The 20,511-nt window shown below is 37.4% G+C and overlaps 6 protein-coding genes across 8 annotated transcripts; 2 read left to right on the top strand and 4 right to left on the bottom strand.

The window, feature by feature from the left end:
• Window positions 1–102: 102 nt before the first annotated feature.
• Window positions 103–3,411, bottom strand: LOC105828876 (protein arginine N-methyltransferase 9). The gene is made up of 7 exons (XM_012667437.3): window positions 2,996–3,411; window positions 2,794–2,920; window positions 2,297–2,698; window positions 1,100–2,092; window positions 815–968; window positions 576–677; window positions 103–501 (listed from the first exon to the last, which is right to left on the bottom strand). The coding sequence occupies exons 1-7, from the start codon at window positions 3,153–3,155 to the stop codon at window positions 154–156; spliced, it is 2,286 nt and encodes a 761-aa protein (XP_012522891.1). The 5' UTR covers window positions 3,156–3,411; the 3' UTR covers window positions 103–153.
• Window positions 3,412–5,230: 1,819 nt separating this feature from the next.
• On the top strand, window positions 5,231–7,383 carry LOC105828877 (tubulin alpha-1 chain). Its single transcript, XM_012667439.3, has 3 exons — window positions 5,231–5,397; window positions 5,850–6,072; window positions 6,158–7,383. The coding sequence occupies exons 1-3, from the start codon at window positions 5,395–5,397 to the stop codon at window positions 7,285–7,287; spliced, it is 1,356 nt and encodes a 451-aa protein (XP_012522893.1). The 5' UTR covers window positions 5,231–5,394; the 3' UTR covers window positions 7,288–7,383.
• A 393-nt stretch (window positions 7,384–7,776) lies between these two features.
• On the bottom strand, window positions 7,777–10,479 carry LOC105828878 (E3 ubiquitin-protein ligase RNF14). Its single transcript, XM_012667440.3, has 5 exons — window positions 10,100–10,479; window positions 9,162–10,016; window positions 8,835–9,063; window positions 8,533–8,705; window positions 7,777–8,452 (listed from the first exon to the last, which is right to left on the bottom strand). Exons 2-5 carry the CDS (start codon window positions 10,011–10,013, stop codon window positions 8,186–8,188), a joined length of 1,521 nt encoding a protein of 506 aa, XP_012522894.1. The 5' UTR covers window positions 10,014–10,016; window positions 10,100–10,479; the 3' UTR covers window positions 7,777–8,185.
• A 314-nt stretch (window positions 10,480–10,793) lies between these two features.
• LOC105828875 (UDP-N-acetylglucosamine--dolichyl-phosphate N-acetylglucosaminephosphotransferase) lies at window positions 10,794–16,374 on the top strand. 2 transcript variants are annotated; one of them, XM_012667435.3, is made up of 7 exons: window positions 10,807–11,275; window positions 11,540–11,654; window positions 11,872–12,317; window positions 15,639–15,827; window positions 15,913–15,983; window positions 16,058–16,221; window positions 16,280–16,374. In XM_012667435.3, the coding sequence occupies exons 1-7, from the start codon at window positions 11,106–11,108 to the stop codon at window positions 16,343–16,345; spliced, it is 1,221 nt and encodes a 406-aa protein (XP_012522889.1). In that variant the 5' UTR covers window positions 10,807–11,105; the 3' UTR covers window positions 16,346–16,374. The 2 variants fall into 2 exon arrangements, with proteins under 2 accessions (XP_012522890.1, XP_012522889.1); XM_012667436.3 differs by lacking the exon at window positions 16,280–16,374 and having other exon boundaries at window positions 10,794–11,275; window positions 16,062–16,204.
• Window positions 12,414–14,821, bottom strand: LOC105828874 (beta-1,4-mannosyl-glycoprotein 4-beta-N-acetylglucosaminyltransferase). Of its 2 annotated transcripts, none has more exons than XM_028193694.2 (3): window positions 14,350–14,821; window positions 13,770–14,041; window positions 12,414–13,681 (listed from the first exon to the last, which is right to left on the bottom strand). In XM_028193694.2, the coding sequence occupies exons 2-3, from the start codon at window positions 13,926–13,928 to the stop codon at window positions 12,551–12,553; spliced, it is 1,290 nt and encodes a 429-aa protein (XP_028049495.1). In that variant the 5' UTR covers window positions 13,929–14,041; window positions 14,350–14,821; the 3' UTR covers window positions 12,414–12,550. The 2 variants fall into 2 exon arrangements, with proteins under 2 accessions (XP_028049495.1, XP_012522888.1); XM_012667434.2 differs by having other exon boundaries at window positions 14,576–14,821.
• Window positions 16,375–16,508: 134 nt separating the features above from the next.
• On the bottom strand, window positions 16,509–20,331 carry LOC105828873 (mitochondrial import receptor subunit TOM70). The gene is made up of 8 exons (XM_012667433.3): window positions 19,672–20,331; window positions 19,075–19,248; window positions 18,761–18,968; window positions 18,499–18,634; window positions 18,069–18,423; window positions 17,724–17,957; window positions 17,374–17,594; window positions 16,509–17,252 (listed from the first exon to the last, which is right to left on the bottom strand). Exons 1-8 carry the CDS (start codon window positions 19,915–19,917, stop codon window positions 17,069–17,071), a joined length of 1,758 nt encoding a protein of 585 aa, XP_012522887.1. The 5' UTR covers window positions 19,918–20,331; the 3' UTR covers window positions 16,509–17,068.
• Window positions 20,332–20,511: the final 180 nt, after the last annotated feature.

The following is a 20,511-nucleotide window of genomic DNA, read 5'->3' as shown; positions in this document are numbered from 1 at the left end:
TTTCAGATTTATAATATATGTAAAGATATAAGATATTGTAAGGTATATTATATAAAAAATAAAATATATTGTGGTCAGAAATATGTTACATTGTAAAATTGTATTTTCTATAAGAAATTGTACAAAATTATAAAAGTTTTCGCTTATAAATTTTTATAAATTTAGTACTGTAATTTTTACTAAACCTTTCATTTGATGAATTTTAACTTTTACTTCTTTATCTCTCAAAATAACATCTCGCAGTTCGTCTTCGAAAACGATTGCAGTATGATTCATAAAAGAATTATTCTTCTTTGTATCATGTACATGATGTGGACCAAGCTGAATCTTGTACCAACATATTAAGGCATTCGGTAAAGTTTTTCTTTCTTCATTATTTATTTCTCCAAAATTTACGATTGTTTCAGTAGTCTGTGTTTCATTTATTTCTATCAATATTCGCGCCTCAGACATAATCTCATATGAATATAAACTCGAATTCAAATCAAATATTTGGTTGATCTGTTGCAAAATAAGTATAGAAATGAAAATCAACGAGTTCGATCTAGTAGTAGAATTTTTAAACGTGGACTTACCTTATATTTATTAATATGTTTAGCAATTACGTAATTTGTACTTTTATTTATTTTATCGGATATATTATCCCACATATGTAGATCACGTTCGCTATCCGAATTCTGAAAAGAAAAATATATTCGTTTATGTTACTGACTTTAGCAAATAAAGTCAGTTCTACAAAGTTTTATTTTTAATAATTTTATCTTCCCATAAAATTATACATATAAACATTACATAGTTAAACATATCGTTATACCGTATTAAGAGTAGAAAAATTAGATAAACAAGATAATTTCTGAAGATTTGCATCTTGCACATAAACCATATTTGGTAAGTCTTCGGAATATATCAATTGTCCCATAAGAAAAATCTTTTGCGGCAGTAACACGCCGTTTGTTTTAAGCAAGGTCCTAAAATAATAGACGACAATAGATTTTAATACCACGTAAACCATTTGTTTTAAATAATTTCCCGAGACACTGACTGACAGATTTTACTATCTAAAGCATCAAATATATAAACATTACAAACAAAACAGTACCTGGAAATTTCATAACAGCTATCTTGATCATCTTTCAATTCACCTTTAATATCAAAATTATGAATAAATATAGAATCTAGAGAACACGGAATTTCCTCATAATTTGATATCATATGTACTTTTCCTTGCAGCCCACTATCACGGACTATTTGTTCAATCAGAACACGTAGCGTTGGATTGTCAGTTTTGTAATATAAAATTTCACTATCTTTACATTCTTTTAAAAGAGTCAATCCGTAGATTGGAAAAGGCGCAGTATCCAAAATATATTTCATTTGTCTATTCTCTTGAGATCTACCAATTTCTGTGAGCAATTTGATGTAATCGAAGTCATTTAGAAAGGCAATAACTTCTTTTGGCAAATGATATAAAGTAAGATTCTCGCTATGTCGTACATTATCCGTATCATAAGAACATTTCAGTTTGCCTTTCAAGGTTTCCGCTTTTATCGTCAAAACATCACCTTCATGACATTCCGTTGGTAGCGTCGGGAAAATAGCAAATTGCCAACAAGATTTTCCGTCCGAAGAATCCAGCGTGATCTCCTCATCAAGATGTAACTTGAACCAAGTAACTAAGCCATCTATAATACCATTGCATTTACACTTTGCTCGCAACGTCTGCTTTATTCCATCTTTGCAGAATTCATATAGTTCTAGCAAATTGTTAAAGTTTACTTTGAAGAGCACTTGTGGCTCTGTGATGTAATTAATTTGAACTTTCTCCAGGTTCTCTGTATCGTAATATTCATCGTCTGATAGTGCAGACACGTTGTCAAAGTTTAAAGAACAATGATCTTTTATTTTTTCAAAAATCACCGACGATCTGTATCTAATGTATTCGCATTCAATGGCTGCTGTGTAAACCGTCGCACCCATAGGTATTATCATACCATTTGAATCTAAAATATTCATGTGTACGTTAATCATAGACGGTATTACAAGCTCTCCAAATAAGCCAGCATCAAATGTTTCAGTCACTATTAATTTTACTCTAGAATTACAGATACATAATTTTAGTATCAATCAATGCATAATATTCTAATTACTGATTAATGCAAGTAATTTTAAAATGCTATGTATTATATTCTTGCACATACATATATATATATATATACATATATACATATATATATATATATATGTGTGTGTGTATATATATATATTATAAAATACACATATATTTATATACACAAACCTTTCTGGAATATCCGTAGGTACGTTAAGATCAAATGATAGTTTGGGAATTAATTTTATGTCAGTTGCATGGTTAGATTCAAATACTTCCTTCGCAATCAGCGTCATCGTTTCAGAACATTCACATGCATATACCTTTGTGGCTCCTGCGTCTTTTGCATATAAACTCAAAAGACCAGTCCCAGTCCCTACGTCCAACACTGTATCATAACCCTGACTAATTCTTTTATATATAGCTTGCTCAAAAGCACTGTTTCTTTGTCTGTCATTAAGCATTGTAAAATGCCACCTATCCACCGCCATGCTATATGCATTTTGCAAGTTCCGCTCTGCTGGTAGAAAGTTAACATCAACTTTCAAAGCTCTTTTTAAATATTCTATCGCCCTTATTGGATCGTTATTCCTTTAACAAGTACACGCAACATTTCATGAGTCTTTTAGAAAGATTTATCAAAAAGGTAATTAAGAAACAAACATGTAGAATAGTGTAAAAATTACCTTAACAAGTGTGCCGCAAAGTTATTTAACATACGAGGATTATTTGGATAAATGTTCAAGGAAAATTTATAACAGTTTACAATGTCTGAAAATTTGTTGTCTTTTGCTAACTGCATACCCCATTCACCTGAAATTTATTATTAGCATTATTATATTAAAAAATGTTTATTTAAATATAAATATAATTATATAGCTATCTTACAAAGTACATCTGTAAACGTTTCTTCAATTTCAGATCTCCTTGTAGACAGCTCCGCAAAGATAACATAATATGCAAAGGCTTTCCCAACATCTCCAATCCTGTCATATTCTCTGGCTTTTTGCAGCGATTTTTTCAATATTCCATTTACTTCCGCTTGCATTTTGCATCGATTAAATTTCGTTTTAATTTTATTGCAATCACTTTACCTTCGAAAAATTTTCACTTGACCGATATCGCATCACAAGAACAATTAAGTAGACAATTTTAATCATTATTGATATTGCACATACAGACATATACAAACACATACGTCAAATACAAAATTAACTTCTGTTTACACCGATTTGTACCGCGAGAAAGAAAGCCGTTAACTTTCTAAAAATACATCGTATTGAGAAGGAAAGAGGGCGTTACTAAATTTTTACCATAAAATGATAAAAAAGAGCGCGAGTTCCCAAAGGTATCCAAACAAGACCTTGCATATAATTTTAGAATACATTGAAATCCGTCACAGAAAAATTGAGAATTGAAAATTCTAAATTAGAATCAAAGTTAATTGGATTAATTTAAATTTAATCTTTAATTTACAATCCTCAAACTCTAAATATGTGTACTCTAATTGAGGGGCTTAAATTTCTCAATAAGCGGTGTAGTACTTTACTATTGATGCGTTCCGAAATCCATTAAAAAGATGTCAATAACGGCTTCCATTCACTGTGTATATGTGTATATACGTATATATTGCATTCACTCAATGGAAAACTCACCTGTCATATCGTTGTATAATTGAACCATGTATAGCCAATACAGAAACGTTCAAACACAACTCGTCGCTTTCTTCTTGTCAATTCAATAAAAAGGAGCATTACATTCAAAAAGATATAGCTGTTAGCATGCAACATATTTAATAAAGTTGGACATAACATAAAATTGGAATAAAAATTCTGGTTAAATAAATTACGTTTTTCTCTATTTCGATATAATACACATCTTTAACTTGTTTTCCTGAATCTCACGTTTCGTGTAATTATCTTCACTAATTACTATAATACTTTCCTGTTTCAAAACTAAAGTATCCAATTAAAAGAATTACATGGGCATTAGTTAAAAAATTAAGGACATTGCGTGTAGTGTTGCACGCGGATTTTAATAACGAGATTTATTGTTAGAAATCATCAAAATCTTTTTTTATTTTTGAAAAAACAAGTAGACTGTTTGTGATGTTCAAACATTCTATATGTTTATGGACAAGATCCATTACTAAAATTAATTATTCGGTTTAATGACAATAAAAAAATTATCATTTCCTCTCTTCCTCCTTCTCCTCCTCCTCCTCCTTCTCCTCTTCCTCCTCCTCCTCCCGATATTTCTTCGTCTTTTTCATCTCGTGTACAATTTTGTCGAAATTTATCATAATATAAAATTATGACAGCGTCAACTTCAAGAGAACACGCGTCTTCTCAGTTGCATGCCTTCTCGCAATTAATCAACGAAGATTCTCGGACGAACGAAAATATTCTAGCACACAAGCAACATAACTGTACTTATATCATTGACACAGCCGGCTCCGAGCGCATTCGAGCAAAACCCGAGGAGGAATCAGATCATGAAACGTTCGATGTGTCTGCCAGATATCGAGACAACGAATTATCTAGCGCAAGGACGATGAATCATGATGAATTATATTACGGAATTATGCGACGAAAAATTGATCCGCGGGAGAACTCGATTATTGTTTTTTTCTTGCTTTCTTCCCTCCTCCCCCTCCGTAGGCGGATTTATGTTCTGCCAAAAAAAGCAATGAACCGGAGAGAAACGATTCGGCCGTGCTTCGGGAAAGACACGGCCCATATATGGTGCAATCACGCAATTGAGTCACGAAACGTACATTTGTGCCCCTCTGCCTGGCGACAACCGAGACAGGATTCCGCCCAAGTTCTGCGAGAACTCGATTCTCATTATGTCGGATATTTGATCCCGTGATCGGGTCCTTCGAAACATGATCGCGAGATCTGGAAGGAGGCAACGATCGTTTTCCTCATAAAGGGAAAAAAAATTCGAATAATCGTCAACGGATCTGGCGCTATATCGTCCCGCGTGGAGAAACGACCGATGGGCGTGATGAGTGCTGCGGTCGAGCTGTCGGCCAATCGGCACGCGTCGTGGCGTCACCGCCGGCCAATCGGCGTGCACTGGAACGGTCGATTCCAGGGGGTATAAATTGCGTGTAATAGGCGCCGCTCGCCCAACAGTCGCTGCTTGTCGATCGGACGTCGTACACGTCGTATAGTTGTTAGCAAAAGCTCCATTACTTGCTTTCGCCAACTATCGATCGCCCCGTGGTGGCCATTTCCTAGCTCCATTTTCTACAAGGACAACGAACAAGCCGATAATACAAAATGGTAAGTCGCTAGACCGTGGCGTTTCTTCTCTCGCGCGAACGGCCGAGCCTTTGAGACATGTTGGCGTCGCCCATCCTCTGCGGAAACGACGGCCATCTTGTAACGGTTAAACGCCGGCCGGTGGCATTTGCTAAATTTAGACCTTCGCCTTTGTCCGTTATCGCAAAGATTCGTATCTCGCGTGTCCGATTAATTCTTGCTAATCTCTACATTTGCTGTTCAGAAGAGATTGTCGGATCCGTTGAGCATTATGTACTCTGTCTCGCTACACGAGCACAATTACAAGTCATTGACCTCAACGTACGTTGCCAACCGTTCTAGAAAAATCAATATTCCGCTTTGTCTCTGTCGCGTCTGTCGATATTTGTCGTTTTTCCTCACTGTTTTCGATAAAAATTCCAAGGCATAATTGCGGTTAGGTATAATGCTAATGTTCGCTCGTTGCATTTCAGCGTGAGTGCATCTCAATCCACGTTGGACAAGCCGGTGTACAGATCGGTAATGCTTGCTGGGAGTTGTACTGCCTGGAACATGGCATCCAGCCGGACGGTCAGATGCCGTCCGATAAGACTATCGGAGGTGGAGACGACAGCTTCAACACCTTCTTCAGCGAGACTGGCGCTGGCAAGCACGTACCCAGAGCTGTCTTTATCGATTTAGAGCCTACAGTAGTTGGTATGTATATATTTTGAAATGTCCCTGGGCGAGACTAACTTCAATACTCGGTAAATTTTGCTCATTTGAATGTTTGTATGTACAGATGAGGTTCGCACTGGAACTTATCGTCAGCTCTTCCATCCTGAACAATTGATCACTGGTAAGGAGGATGCTGCAAACAACTACGCCCGCGGTCACTACACGATCGGCAAGGAGATCGTTGATCTCGTGCTGGACCGCATTCGCAAGCTCGCGGATCAATGCACTGGCTTGCAGGGATTCCTCATCTTCCACTCTTTCGGTGGTGGCACTGGCTCAGGTTTCACGTCCCTGTTGATGGAGCGTTTGTCCGTTGACTACGGCAAGAAATCAAAACTCGAGTTCGCCATTTATCCCGCACCACAAGTCTCCACTGCCGTGGTCGAACCGTACAACTCTATCCTGACGACGCACACTACTCTTGAGCATTCTGACTGTGCATTTATGGTCGACAACGAGGCGATCTACGACATTTGCCGTCGCAACCTGGACATTGAGAGGCCGACCTATACAAATCTGAATCGTCTGATCGGTCAGATTGTGTCGTCCATCACGGCGTCTCTGCGATTCGACGGTGCCCTGAACGTCGATCTGACAGAATTCCAGACCAACTTGGTGCCCTATCCAAGAATCCATTTCCCTTTGGTGACGTACGCGCCTGTTATCTCGGCCGAGAAGGCCTACCATGAGCAGCTCTCCGTCTCGGAAATCACAAACGCATGCTTCGAGCCGGCTAATCAGATGGTCAAATGCGACCCACGTCATGGCAAATACATGGCTTGCTGCATGCTCTATCGTGGAGACGTCGTACCCAAAGACGTCAACGCAGCGATCGCCACCATCAAAACTAAACGCACCATTCAGTTCGTTGATTGGTGCCCCACTGGTTTCAAGGTTGGCATCAACTATCAGCCACCGACCGTTGTGCCCGGTGGTGATCTTGCCAAGGTCCAGCGCGCCGTCTGCATGTTATCAAACACTACTGCCATTGCAGAAGCTTGGGCTCGTCTAGATCACAAGTTTGATCTGATGTACGCCAAGCGTGCGTTTGTTCACTGGTATGTCGGTGAAGGTATGGAGGAGGGAGAGTTCTCCGAGGCGCGCGAAGATCTGGCCGCGCTCGAGAAAGATTACGAGGAAGTCGGAATGGATTCCGCAGAAGGCGAGGGCGAAGAGGGCGCCGAAGAATACTAAGATGCGATCGTTGTTGCTCGCCTTTCTGTCACATGGCTTTCAAATATCTTCATGTGTTTTGAAATAAAGTAACTGAATCCTCATTTGCAACACAAATTTGCGTTGAATCAATACATCCACCTTTTCCCCCAAAAACATTTTATACTATTAACAGTATTAGGAATATCGATTTGTAAATTTCATACAATATTTAGCTGAAATCAATTTTTTATGTAATGGCTACTTTTAATGCTATATTGAAATTGTAACTTAAAAAAAAAGATTCTAATAGGATATATGTACAAAAGTTCGAGGTATTTGAATACATACTATCTAGATTTTAGGTGCTATCTTCCTCAAATCTGCAGGGTATATTTCACTTAATGCTCGCGTTATTTGTCCTTGGTTAATTTGATAAATAAGAGTAAGAATTCCGTGGTCGTTACGAGTGTTAAAAAGAACACTTTCACAAGTTCTTATATATAAGGAAATGGTAATAAGAACATCATACTATTGAAAAAATAATTTATTTTGCATTATTCAGTTTTGCAATAGCAATTTTGTAAGCATATATCATATACAAATATTCACATGATTCTTTATATTTAATGAACATTAACTACAATCCATTTTCAATAAAAAGATAAATTCTCAGATATACAAATATTCACATGATTCTTTAAAATTAATGAAGATTAACTACATTTTCAGTAAAAAATTCATTCTAATTTCACGATCAAGTTTTTAATTAAGTAAAAAATCGATTATAAACTTGAAAGTGAGATTAAATCTCTAAACGCCATTGATTCAATTATCATGTTCCAAAAAATCATGATAAAATATTTTGTAAAAATTATTCAATGATATAAATTATATAAATTTGAAAATTAAAACTAGAATGTATATAAGTAACATTGATTCAATCATCATATTCCAAAACGAAATCTTCATCGTTAATGTATTCTTCGTCCTCTGAATAATAATCCAGGTATTCGGCGTGAAAATCGAAATCGTCGTCGTCGTCGAGTTCGTCGGGTATCACCCCGCGATATAACATGTTAAAACAGTTAGATTCTGGATTTCGGTAATGCAAGTAAGGCGCTTCAGGATTCAGCCGCGTACCGCATAGCCAACAAAAATACGTGCCGCAGTGCGAACAAGTCATCTTGTTGCAGCCATCCGATTTCTGAAACAAATTCGCCAAAATAAGTGTTAATTACTCCATAAGTATAATCTTATATTTATGAGATAAGTTTGATATTGCACCTCGATTGCAGTTTTGCAGTGGGGACAATTGTGACTATTATCGTTAATCCAATTTTCGGACATTGTATTCTCTATTATCGTTTGAAGCTGTCTCTTGCCGTAATGCTTTTCCATTTCAACCTTTTTCTCGTTACTAGCTGATTGATATTCATTCAATAATTGTTGTTTTTCAGCTATTAATAAATCAGTAATATATATTAGTACATTATATTAAATACAAAAAAATTTTTTAAACTTGTTTAGAACGAAATGATATATTGTTACATACAGAATGCAAACATTGACAGAACTTAGGTGCATACCTGAACTAATTTTGCAAGGTTCTATTCCATGGTAAACCATCTTGCAACGAACGCAAAATGCATATTGGCAAACGGGACACCTTGCCATATTATCGTCAGGATCACGAGTGACTGGATACTGACAGTGTCTTCTCGGACAGTAAACTATATCCATCATAGTATCTAACGTAGTACTTAACAATAAGGAATCATACTTTGAGAACAACTCCGAACTTACCAAATCTTTTACCTGCAACAAAGCCAACAGTCACCAGTGCATTACGTAATCAAAAATTTATACACGATATAAACTCAATATAATCAATATAACATGGTAAAAAAAATTACCTGGCCAGGTGTAGCCTCAAACTTGCATTTCTCTTCGGGACAACAGATATTTTGTACATTTCCATCTTTGATCTTTACTTCGAAGTAACCTCTGATACAATCTTTACAAAAGGTATGAGCGCAAGGCAGAAACTGTGTGCAATGCTCCCCCGACTTGTCGGTGAAGCAAATGTTACAAGTGTAAAAATTCTTTTTGAATTCTATTTGTTTTCGTTTTTCGTTGTAGTCGATCAACACTTGAATGGGATTTCTACCGATCGGACAATCTAGAATGGCTCTCTTGTCGATTACGCCAGTTTTCTTCGACACGCCGTTCTCCTTGCTGGCTCCACTGTTACATTGCTTGTTAGGTTCACTCACTTCCTTGTTTATTGGCGAGCCTTGCAATTTCTCAAGCGTTCTCTTGTAAGATGTGTACATGGAATCCATGTCTACGTGATCTTTTATCTTCAAGAAACTGAGCGTTTTGTCCTGAAGAAACTCCATCCATGAAAATAAGATCTCCTGCTTGCTGCTTTCCCACAAGGAGTCGAGCTTTCTGCATAGCTTAGACAGAACTAGTGGATTTAACCAAGTCGAGCATAACATAAACGTAGGAGCAGACGTGGATGGATAATCCTCCGGTAGCGTGACATGCAGCGTCAAAGGTGGTAAATACGATATCTGCACCTCCTGCGCCGGATCCGCCTCGTACCTCAAATCCTTGTACGATAGATGACATTTCGCAGGGAGATTCACAAATATTTTGAAAGTGCATTCGAACCGGCCGTTCTCCTCGTGATACGAGAACTCCTCTTCGGTGTAGATACTTTCCAACGCAGTGACTTCGTCCTTTTGTTTCTCGTAGTCCATCGACTGAAAAACAAAGCTGCTGATTATCGGGCTACTGCGCGTAGATTTCTTCTTCCCGGGCAATTAAAGGAATATGTCTCGCTTACCAAATCTGGAGGCTCGGGGCGCGTTAAACGTGCGACGTTTGGCCTCACGTTTACGATTAATCGTGACGTACTTTACGACCTGGCTGTCAAAAATGGAGCATGCTGTGGATGACTGTTTGAAGTGAGGAGGTTATGCACTCGTCGATTCTCGGGGTCTCGGAGCAGTTTCAGGTTTACGAATTTGTTGCGAATCCTTCGAATTTGAGAATGTCACGCGGCCTGCCCGTTCCTGACGATTCAGCCAAGTGTCAGCCAGACAAAGGCAGAAATCTCGCGTACTCTGCCTCGTGTACGAACACGTAACAAAATTTACTCCAAATTGCTCCGAGTGTTCAAGATGACAGTGGATGACACTGCGCGTAGCGCTGCACGTCACTCGACTGGTTGGCTCAAGTGTTGGAATTTTTTGCGTTTATGACACATGGTGAAAGGTCAAAAGAAATGTTGACAAGCATATTATTTAGGAATATATTATGATTATTAGTTTATAAAATAATTTCTAAAAAAAAACGATACATTAGAAAATATTATAGTAATATGACATTATTAGGTATTAAATTAAATATTAAAATAATTAACATATATAAGCCGTTGGAATAACATGTATGAAAAATTCTAATAAGCGAAATGTAGCAAGATTAATTATTATAGTTTTCTTCTTCGCGATACTATTTTAAATATTTTTCTGTCGATCGGCCTTATCGATTTTCGAGACATCGATACGAGGCATATGGCGGCGCCCAGGAAGCAATATTCGCAATATGTGTTTTAACCAAGATATCGCTGGATATCGCGTGGTTTTGTTACATCATGCGTTTAATTGATGTGCAGTAATGATGCACGATGTCACAATACAATCATACTGTCGATATAATATTGATATCAAAATCGACGCAAAGGCAACTTGCCGATCTCTCTGTTTATCGCGGTCGCGTATCACTCTTTATTTGAGCGAGTACACGAGTCTAAACCGGTGTTCGAACGCGCGCTATTTGATGTTTCAACGATGAACCTCGAGGACGAGATATGGAAATCGCTGCTCCCAATATCCGTCAACGCACTGATGTCCGTGTGCGCGTACGGTTTGACAGTTCGCCTAATACCTAGGATAAAATCCATGTTCGTCAAAGCTAACCTCTACGGCTTCGATATGAGCAAGAGGAGTGGCGGACAAGTGTGAGTGAGACATAAGATATTCGCTGACGCTCGAGCCTCCCGGAGATCGAGCTGATCGGATTCCATATTTTGTATGCTTCTCCATTTTACCACATAATTTCATAATTTTTTATCTGTTTTTATTTCATGGAATAGATCAGTCTTCCGAGAGGCTCGTTTAAGTTCGAAATCTGTCACTGTTTTCATATATTTCTCTATGTCGAGAATTCTGTACACGGTAATGCTTGTTAGTCTCTTGGCATACGATCAGGTTTATTCTTACAGACCAGAGGCGATAGGCGTTGTCACTGGATGCGTGTTTCTTGTAACAATGTTTCTATTTATTCCTGTGCCGTTTACAGATTGTATATTTAGGAATGTTAACTTTCCACACGACAAGGTACGAATGTCAGTTAAAATTAGCAGCCAATTTCCTTTCTCTAATTCTGATTTAAAAAGATTAAATTAAGATTAGTGTACAATATATAATTTTAGAAACGACTTATATATAAGAATATGAGAGCTAATTGTATTACAATATTTTATATTATTACATTTAATTTTAAAACACATTTATAGATTCATAAGCGATGTAAAGCGCGAGCTTTTTATTACAGTTTGTTGAATTTCTGGCTGCATTACTGTCCATATGTTGCATGCTACTTCTGGGTTTTGCCGACGACGTTTTGGATCTTCGTTGGCGGCACAAACTGCTTCTGCCTACTATAGCATCTTTGCCGTTATTGATGGTCTACTATGTTAATTTTAACTCCACAATAATTATCGTACCAAAGCCATTGAGATCATGGCTTGGATTCTCCTTAGATTTATGGATTTTCTACTATGTATATATGGGAATGTTGGCTGTATTTTGTACAAACGCTATAAATATATTAGCCGGAATAAACGGTTTGGAGGTCGGACAGAGTTTAATCATCGCCACGAGCATTCTTATCTTCAACGTTATAGAGTTGTTTGGCAGTCAATGGAAGGCGCATCAGTTTTCAATATTCTTCATGCTACCTTATATAGCAACATCTCTAGCATTATTCAAATTTAATTGGTAAGTTGTATTTTTTGAACTTTGTATTTTTAATTTAAGTAACAGGCATGGAAGGAATATTTTTGGATAGGAGTTTTGAGTTTTTAAACGTGTAAATTATATGTATAAACCATTTAACATTTATATTTCATCAACGTAATATTTTAGTGTATAAATTCGGTATAATATTACATAGTGTATATACATTGAATATCGAGTATAAGTTAATATCACAGTCGGGTGCGACCAGTACGTCAGTAATAATCTAGCTTAGCATAAAAATTCTCTACCAGCCAGTCGTACTTCCACGTGTTATTAAGAATCGTTTCTGGCGCGAAATAGGAATCGCTGGACTTAGAGACTCTTAGAAGACCGGTTTTACCGTCCAACCATAATCCGCTACCTATTAGGTCCTCGACGAACGGCACGTCGATAGTCTTCTCGATATAAATTTCATTAGACTGTACTTTATTGCGAAGACCGATAATAATGTTCGCGGGCGCCTGGCACAAATTGCAGTACCACCCGCCGTAGTGATTCAAGTCCCCTATGACTAATCCTAAAATATCTCTTTCGCTGGTGTCTCCGTCTAACTGCTGTCGTAGGACAAGCGAGTTGGACTGATAGGCATTGCGCATCAAACCGACGGTATACGCGCCGAGCGTGATTGCTGTCTTGAGTGGATGCTGCCAGAAGAAGCCATATATCGACCATCTTAATCTAAATCCGATGGGCTGAGGCCAACCGTCGTACACCTTGAGGAACATTAATGCCCTGGAGTTGAGTATCTGCTCCGGTTCCGTCGTCACGTAAAGATCGTCGTCCCTCAAATTCTGCACCACAGCCCTGATCTTATCCCAGACGTATTTCGATACTATCCTGGATGGCTTGTGGGACTTGCTCGCCATGTTGATATACAGGATCTTTTTTTGCTCCCGCTGCAGCAAGCCCTTGGACAACTTGTGTCGGAAGTTATCCTCGGCGTTGTTGAAATCACATATTACGAAAAGGTCCACCACGTTGTAGAGCTCTTCCACTATCACCTCCGCGATGCCAGAGTTGTAGTCGTTTACGAAAAAGGTGTGAATAACGTGCCTGGCGGTTTTGCGACGTTTTAGGCTGACGTTCTGTTTCGACGCCATAATCGCCCTCCACACGACTTCTGGCTGTCCGCAGTCCAAGCCATGCCACCCTTGATTGCAGATACATCTCTCTAGATGCTCATTATTTTTCATCTTACGGTGGTCCACTCCATATTTCCAGCACACGGTACGATTGTATACTTCAAATAGCTTAAACGTCTTTACATCCTTCAGCGTTACTTCCCCATTGATTGTCTGGTAGATTGGTGCTTTTTTGCGATTGCCCTGATTTACATGCAGCTCCTTTAATAAGAAAAAAAAACAATTAGTTCTAGAGTATGTCGAACAAGATAACTCGTTTCACATAGTTTCAATCGTAAATCTGTAGCACCTGCGACGCTTCGAACTTGACGAAACTGACGGACGTGCGAGTCGTTGACACAGCTAGCTCGGGCGGCGGAGTTGTGGCGACATAAATCATAACAATCAGAACTTGCAAGACCAATAAAGTGTACAGCAACGCCAGCTTTCCATCTAGACGGACCTGCATGGCACCGATCCCTGCGTCTCAGACTATTCAATTTTTCATCTTATATTCCTGAAGATAAGTCTTTTTAGCTGTCTGTGACATTTTCGTTGAGATTACAGTCTCTTGAGTATCATCTGAGAACATAATTAGTATTTCAAATTACATTTTTATCAATTTTCGATTTTTTTCTAGATCTGTAAGACCATGCATTTTTTAAGTCTGCTGTATACAATCTATAACTCGATTTAAGTACAGAATAGAGTGCTATTTATAACTTGTGTGCAATGCAGAGAACAATTGAAGAATCGCGGACTGCATCCGCGTATGTAAAATATATATTAAAGTACATACTACATATATATCAAAGAAACTTATTCTGAAAACCGACGCGAATTACAAGTAGACCGTATCAAGCAAGCTTTAATACGAAAAATTCGTTGACCTCATTTCTCAATACGACGTTTCTCATATTTTCTATACATATCTCTGATTCGTCGTTTACGTGACATTCTTTTCAGTCGTGCAAACTAAACGGGATTGTCGCCGATCCGCTGCGGAACATGTACCGCCCGCTAATTGGATTCCGCGCAAGTTGAACGTCCCGGCAGCCTCCGCCCCGCACGCGTGTCATTGCCCATAACAATGTTACGTAATAAAGTGTCGCTCACAATGCGGCCCGACGACGACGACGCCTTTGACGATGATCTCACCAGGACCCCGTGACACTTGTATGGTGACGTCACCGCAGTGCAACGTGCCATTTAACTCGCGTTGATCGGCGATTTCTTCGCTGGCTCCGCCGGATCCCACCCCGGTGACTACAGGACGACCGGCGACGCGCGACACCGCGCATACACCTCTAGTCCCGTCGATAGTCGCTGCCTAACTCAGGCTGACTGGCTGCAACGGGGGAATGGGGGGGAAGGACGCCCCCCCGAGATCCAGGTGCACCTTCTGTCTCCCTGCCCCCCTTCTGGCCGGGCAACGGCGCATACCACGACGACGTGAAAAACCACGCCCGAGCCGAGCGCCGGAGCAGCCGGCAATCCCGTCCGTTGTGTTCGTCGACGAACACACTCTCGCCGATCGTGACTATATGCCGAGCGCACGCGTCTTACAACGGCGTCTCGTCAAACTGTATCTATGCGCCACCCCTCTGTCCCCCACGTTGCGATGCATGAGTAATCCTTCCTACGGACGAGGCGGACCCGCCCACGAGTCAGAAAGTGGATCATTAATTCGAGAATTAGTCGGCCAGACTCGAGAAGCAGCAGTTCTCAGTATCAAGCGGCTCTTCGTAGCCGAGAAATGATTCCCCGGGGTTCGCGCACTTGTAGTCATCATGGTGGCATATGATCCTTACTCGCAGTCGCGAAACGATAGCACTAGTCATTTGATGATTTCCTTCCAGGCGATACCCGACACGTGCTTTGCACATGTTTTATCATTTTTCATATTTATACTTGAAAAAATTTAATAGATAATAAAACGATATAAATAAGATAAAAGAAATATATATAACGCACGAATAGAGGGCGTTTAAATGGCGTAATGATTTCTTCTATAATTTGTGTTGTGCAAATATGTATAATTTATAATTTATTAATATATTTTGATATATATATATATATATATATATATATATATGTACATTTAATTTATAATACATATAAATTTATGATTATTAAACATTATTTAGTCATGTAGAGATAAATAAATGTTTTGTTCAAGGTATCCATCGCAGGTTTTCGTGGGCGATACGTTTTGCTATCTATCGGGAATGACTTTCGCCGTTGTCGGTATCTTAGGTCACTTCAGCAAAACAACCCTATTATTTTTTATCCCGCAAATACTCAATTTCATATACAGCGTGCCGCAGTTATTCCATCTTGTGCCGTGTCCTAGGCATAGATTACCAAGGTAAGTTCCAAAAATAAAAGATTATTCTTCGTTAGAAAATTCTATCGAAAGATCTGCTCACAGTATACGTGCATTTTATTTGCAGGTACAATGAAAAGACGGATAAATTAGAACCGAGTGTAACTGTATTTCGCAGATCAGAACTTAACATACTTGGTATGATAGTATAATTAATCCAGAAGAAAAAAATTGCTCATATTGTTTAGAATTATTGTATTTTACCTTATTAGGAAGATCACTAATTTGGATACTAGAAACATTAAAATTGGTAAAGTGGCAAGAAGACAACGGAGGCATTGTAACCTGCAACAATCTAACTTTAATCAATTTTGTGTTGATCAAGAGTGGTCCATTGAGAGAACCAACGCTTACGTCAATTTTACTGATAATTCAGGTAGTTTTTTTTTAATAAATGCATTTAATAATTTAAAATACATAAAATTATTTTTCAGATTATCAGCAGCATGATGGCATTTGTTATAAGATATCCTTTGGCTTCCATATTTTACGATGTTTAAATAAATGCAAGGCTATAAAAATATATCACAATTAAGTCTTGAATTTATTTCACTTATTATCAGTAATATCATAATTTATTTACTTCCCTCTCATAGAATTTCAAAATTGCACTATAAATTTTAAAGGTCATAAAATTTTTATAATTCTAGGTACTACAAAATATATTACAAATATTTATTTAATTAATACATGATTTTCTGCACACATCATCAACTACGGAATAATCATAAAATAGCTTCTGTACAAGTTTTCTATACAAAAATTGCATAAAAAGTTAATTTCATATAAATTGTCAACAATTGGCTGTTTTCAACATATAAAGTGTTCTAAATAAAAATGATATTGATAAATATTTCTTAAAAAATTCAAAGATTAGTAAATTATAATCACAAAATTATTTAAATGATATAACAAGTTTTAACATTTGTGCAAACACAAAATTTTTAAAATAAAAATTGAGCAATTCTAAATATGTAAACTACAATTGCTAACAAATACTTTCATAATTACTATATATCGTTAATTTTTTGTGTAAATAAAATGCAGTTGGAAACAAAGTGTCGTTATAAACTTAATCTTCCAATAATGCAAATTATCAGCATGCTTCAGTTTTCGATACATACTTATGTATGATATCGTGTTATGTAAAAATTGATGTGCTAACATAATGATTGACTTGCAGTTTAGTAACAATGGTCTTTTATTTTTAATTTTTTAGAAATTTAGAACATATTGGTATTCGGCATGAACCGGGCAGGCCGAATGACATCCATACCCAATCGATTTTTTATATTAAGTTGTGTTTTTGCAGCATCTCTCAAGCTGTATATGTGTGTTAGTTCCATGAATGTACGACATAACATTAAAGCCTTGTCAAATAATCTTATTGCTTCCTCTATGTTTCCCCTGGAAAAAATTTCAAAATGTTTTCATTAGATTATCTTTATATTCTTTAAGTCACATGTGATTGCTGTTAACTTATATTAAAAAATTCAATACACAATTATTAGAAATAATTACAACATACCTTTGCACTTCGATACTTCCTAAAGATTCATATGCAAGTTCACATTTTTCATCCAATTCTATCGCTTTGTTAATGTATTCCACAGTTTTATCAACATTACCGTTCCACTGCAATTGCAATAAACCTCTATGTACATAGACAGTCGCGTTCTCTGGATCTTTCTCTATTGCTTTAGCAAAATAAGTATCAGCCTTTTGATACTCTTGACTTTCGCACATCATCTACAGTCAAAAATTAACAGTTGAAAATTTCATCGAAGAATATATATAATACAGCATAATCATTTATCACTGATTTGCCTTTTAATTTCATTTTTTTCTTTTTATGAAATTACAAATAATTATACGTACCTGAGCATACATTATATAAGAATATGTGCATTCAGGAGGATTTGGGTATTTTTCAAAAGCTCTTTCAAAGTCTTTTAAAGCTGCTTCAGCTAATCCCTGATCCCTGTTAAACATCGCAAAATGATAATCCGTGTAACACTTTTGCACGTATGCTATACCAAAGTTTGGATTGTATTCAACAGCCTTTTCAAAATCGCGTTTAGCTTCGTCTATTCTGTTCATGAGCAAATTTACCTGAATTGAAAGTAATATTGTTACCAATTATTATGTAGTTCTATTATATGTGTGCATCTTATATTATGTACACAATAAGAAAATAATATTTAATGTTAATATGTATAATACCTGTCCTCTATGATGATAAATATCGCTATAGCTTGGATCCATACTAATAGCCATATCAAAGTCTTTGAAAGTCTTTTCCGCATCCTCAAGTTGCATGTGTAAGGCTGCTCTTTTTATCAAAGAATTTATTTTCACATCGTCGGATGCATTTTCGCTGTTCAATATACTTTCGAAATCTTGCAACGCGGCATTGTGCTTGCCCAAGAGTAAGTAAAAAGTAGCCCGTAATAATAACACCTCAATTTTAGACGAAGGTAACATTTCGAAGTCAGATCTTTTTATGACTTCTGTGCACAACGGTATTATATTATCATATTCAACATCTTTTAACGCTTGTAATGGTTTCTTGAAAAATCTAATAATCAAATTGCAAATATTATATTAAAAAGTAAACATCATGATTACTAGAAATCGAGTCTTCTATACTTACTCTGGGATATTTTCTGGATGTTGAAGTCTTGTGAACACTGGATCATTAGGAAAAGACAAAATATAAGTTTTGATGAAATGCTTACTTGGCATTATAAAGTCTTTGTTTGCCAAATTTTCCTGGGCGTGTTGTTTCCCTAAAAATAATTTTTATTTTAAGTTACTAATTTTTTTACTCTTCTCACAATTTTTTAAATTCTAACTTGTCATGAATAGCATTTTATTTAATGTTATTTTAGTCAAATACTTTTGACATAACTCACCAAGTTTTTCCAAGATTTTGTCTGCCATTGAAAGGGAAGTCTGATTAGTAAAGTTTTCAAAAATACATGCAATAGTTATATCCTCTAAGGCAGCTTCCAATTCTCCTATTTCCTTCAGAGCACGTGCTCGACGTAACAAAGCTTTTGCATATTTTGGATTTAGTTCTAGTGCTTTTGTACAGTCTGCCTTTACAGCACTATATTTTTTCTGTAAGTTGCAATTATAATTGTAAGGATAGTGATATTTATATCACTTAATAATCAACAGAAGTCAAATTTTTATACTAGACTTATATCATTAATCATGTTATTACCAATTGTTCATACGCAGCTGCCCTATTTTGATAAAAAGTTGCCAGATCTTCTACTTTCTCCTTTGGACAAATATTAATTGCTTTATTATATCGAGTGATAGCTTCATCGTATTTTCCTGCTTTGAAATGCACATTTCCTTCATTCTTATACTTTTGTGCCTTTTGTAAAGGGGTCTAAAATGAAAAATATTGAGTCATTCATAAAAATACTATTTTGTAGTCTATGATTATCTAGAAATATAAATAGAAGCAGCAGTATTACTTCAGTAAAAAATTTTAAGAGACCTATATTGAGAAAAAATCTCATTCAATTGAGAAAATCCATCATATCCAAACTACACATTTTATGAACTATTGTCACAAAGTTTAGCACCATGTATTAGCAATATTATCTGCTGAACATTATTACATGTGATAACAGCATATAAATAGTATGGCGGATAATATAGGAGACATATATAAGTTTATTGCTCTTAATGTTTTTTAGAAACCAAGCAAATATGACGTTGAGATAAGGTGAGACGTCTTTTTTTTATGTGAAACAAATGGATTTTTGCAATTGACCTAACACTTTAAGATAAAGCAAGCGATCTTAACCTCTGCCTCGACCGCGGGAGAAGGCACTTTACAATCGCCATCGATGGAGATCTGCTTGTCGGCGGGCACGCCGTTCTCTCTGGTTGCCGTGCCACTCCTGAACCTGTCACGTTCTGGCTTGTCTACCTTGGCACTGCTGCTCCTATTCCTGTAGTACATGTAACCGAGGCCGAGAGCAACCGGCGCCCCGACCACCAGGGCGAGTTGCCATTTCGGTAGTGGACTACTGCCACTCGAGGAGGTCATTCCTTCGACCGGGAATCGTCAGCCGTACGCGGACGGCTCTACCAGAATTGCGACGAGGAGATCGCTAGATCGAGGATGACGTGCGAGAGTCCGTAAGGTTGCGAGAACACGAGACAACACGTGTTTCAGACGATGATCATGTAAACCCCACTTGATCCCAGATCCCGGTTGCAGGCGATTCTCCCGGCTGTCCCCGACGAACCCCGAACCGTCAAATCCTAGCACCGACAATCAATCGCGATATGCCGGATACGCGGTCGTCGCGTGAACTTGAAAGATTCGACGAAGCTGCAGCAACACCCTCTCGACGAATACAGAGAAAACACAAATTGACGACTTCAACTTCGACTTCGATTAATTCAATCGATCATTAATTTATCGGGCAATATCGAGCAATATTTTAAATTTTGTGAATACAATAATTATCTTTCTGTAATTCATAATTTTGTTTAATAGACGGAAAGAAAGAATCGATTAGGAACAAGTAAAATAATGAAAGTATATAAAAACAAAAATAAAATATATCAGAGATTCGCGCCGCGTTAACCACGCATGCGCGGAACACGCCGGAAAGATGGCGGCAGCGATCTGTCA

This window comes from Monomorium pharaonis, chromosome 10, assembly GCF_013373865.1.
Source record: "Monomorium pharaonis isolate MP-MQ-018 chromosome 10, ASM1337386v2, whole genome shotgun sequence".
Classification (NCBI taxonomy): Eukaryota; Metazoa; Arthropoda; class Insecta; order Hymenoptera; family Formicidae; genus Monomorium; species Monomorium pharaonis.
The sequence above is the reverse complement of the archived record's forward strand: the minus strand, read 5'-3'. Positions and strand labels throughout refer to the sequence as shown.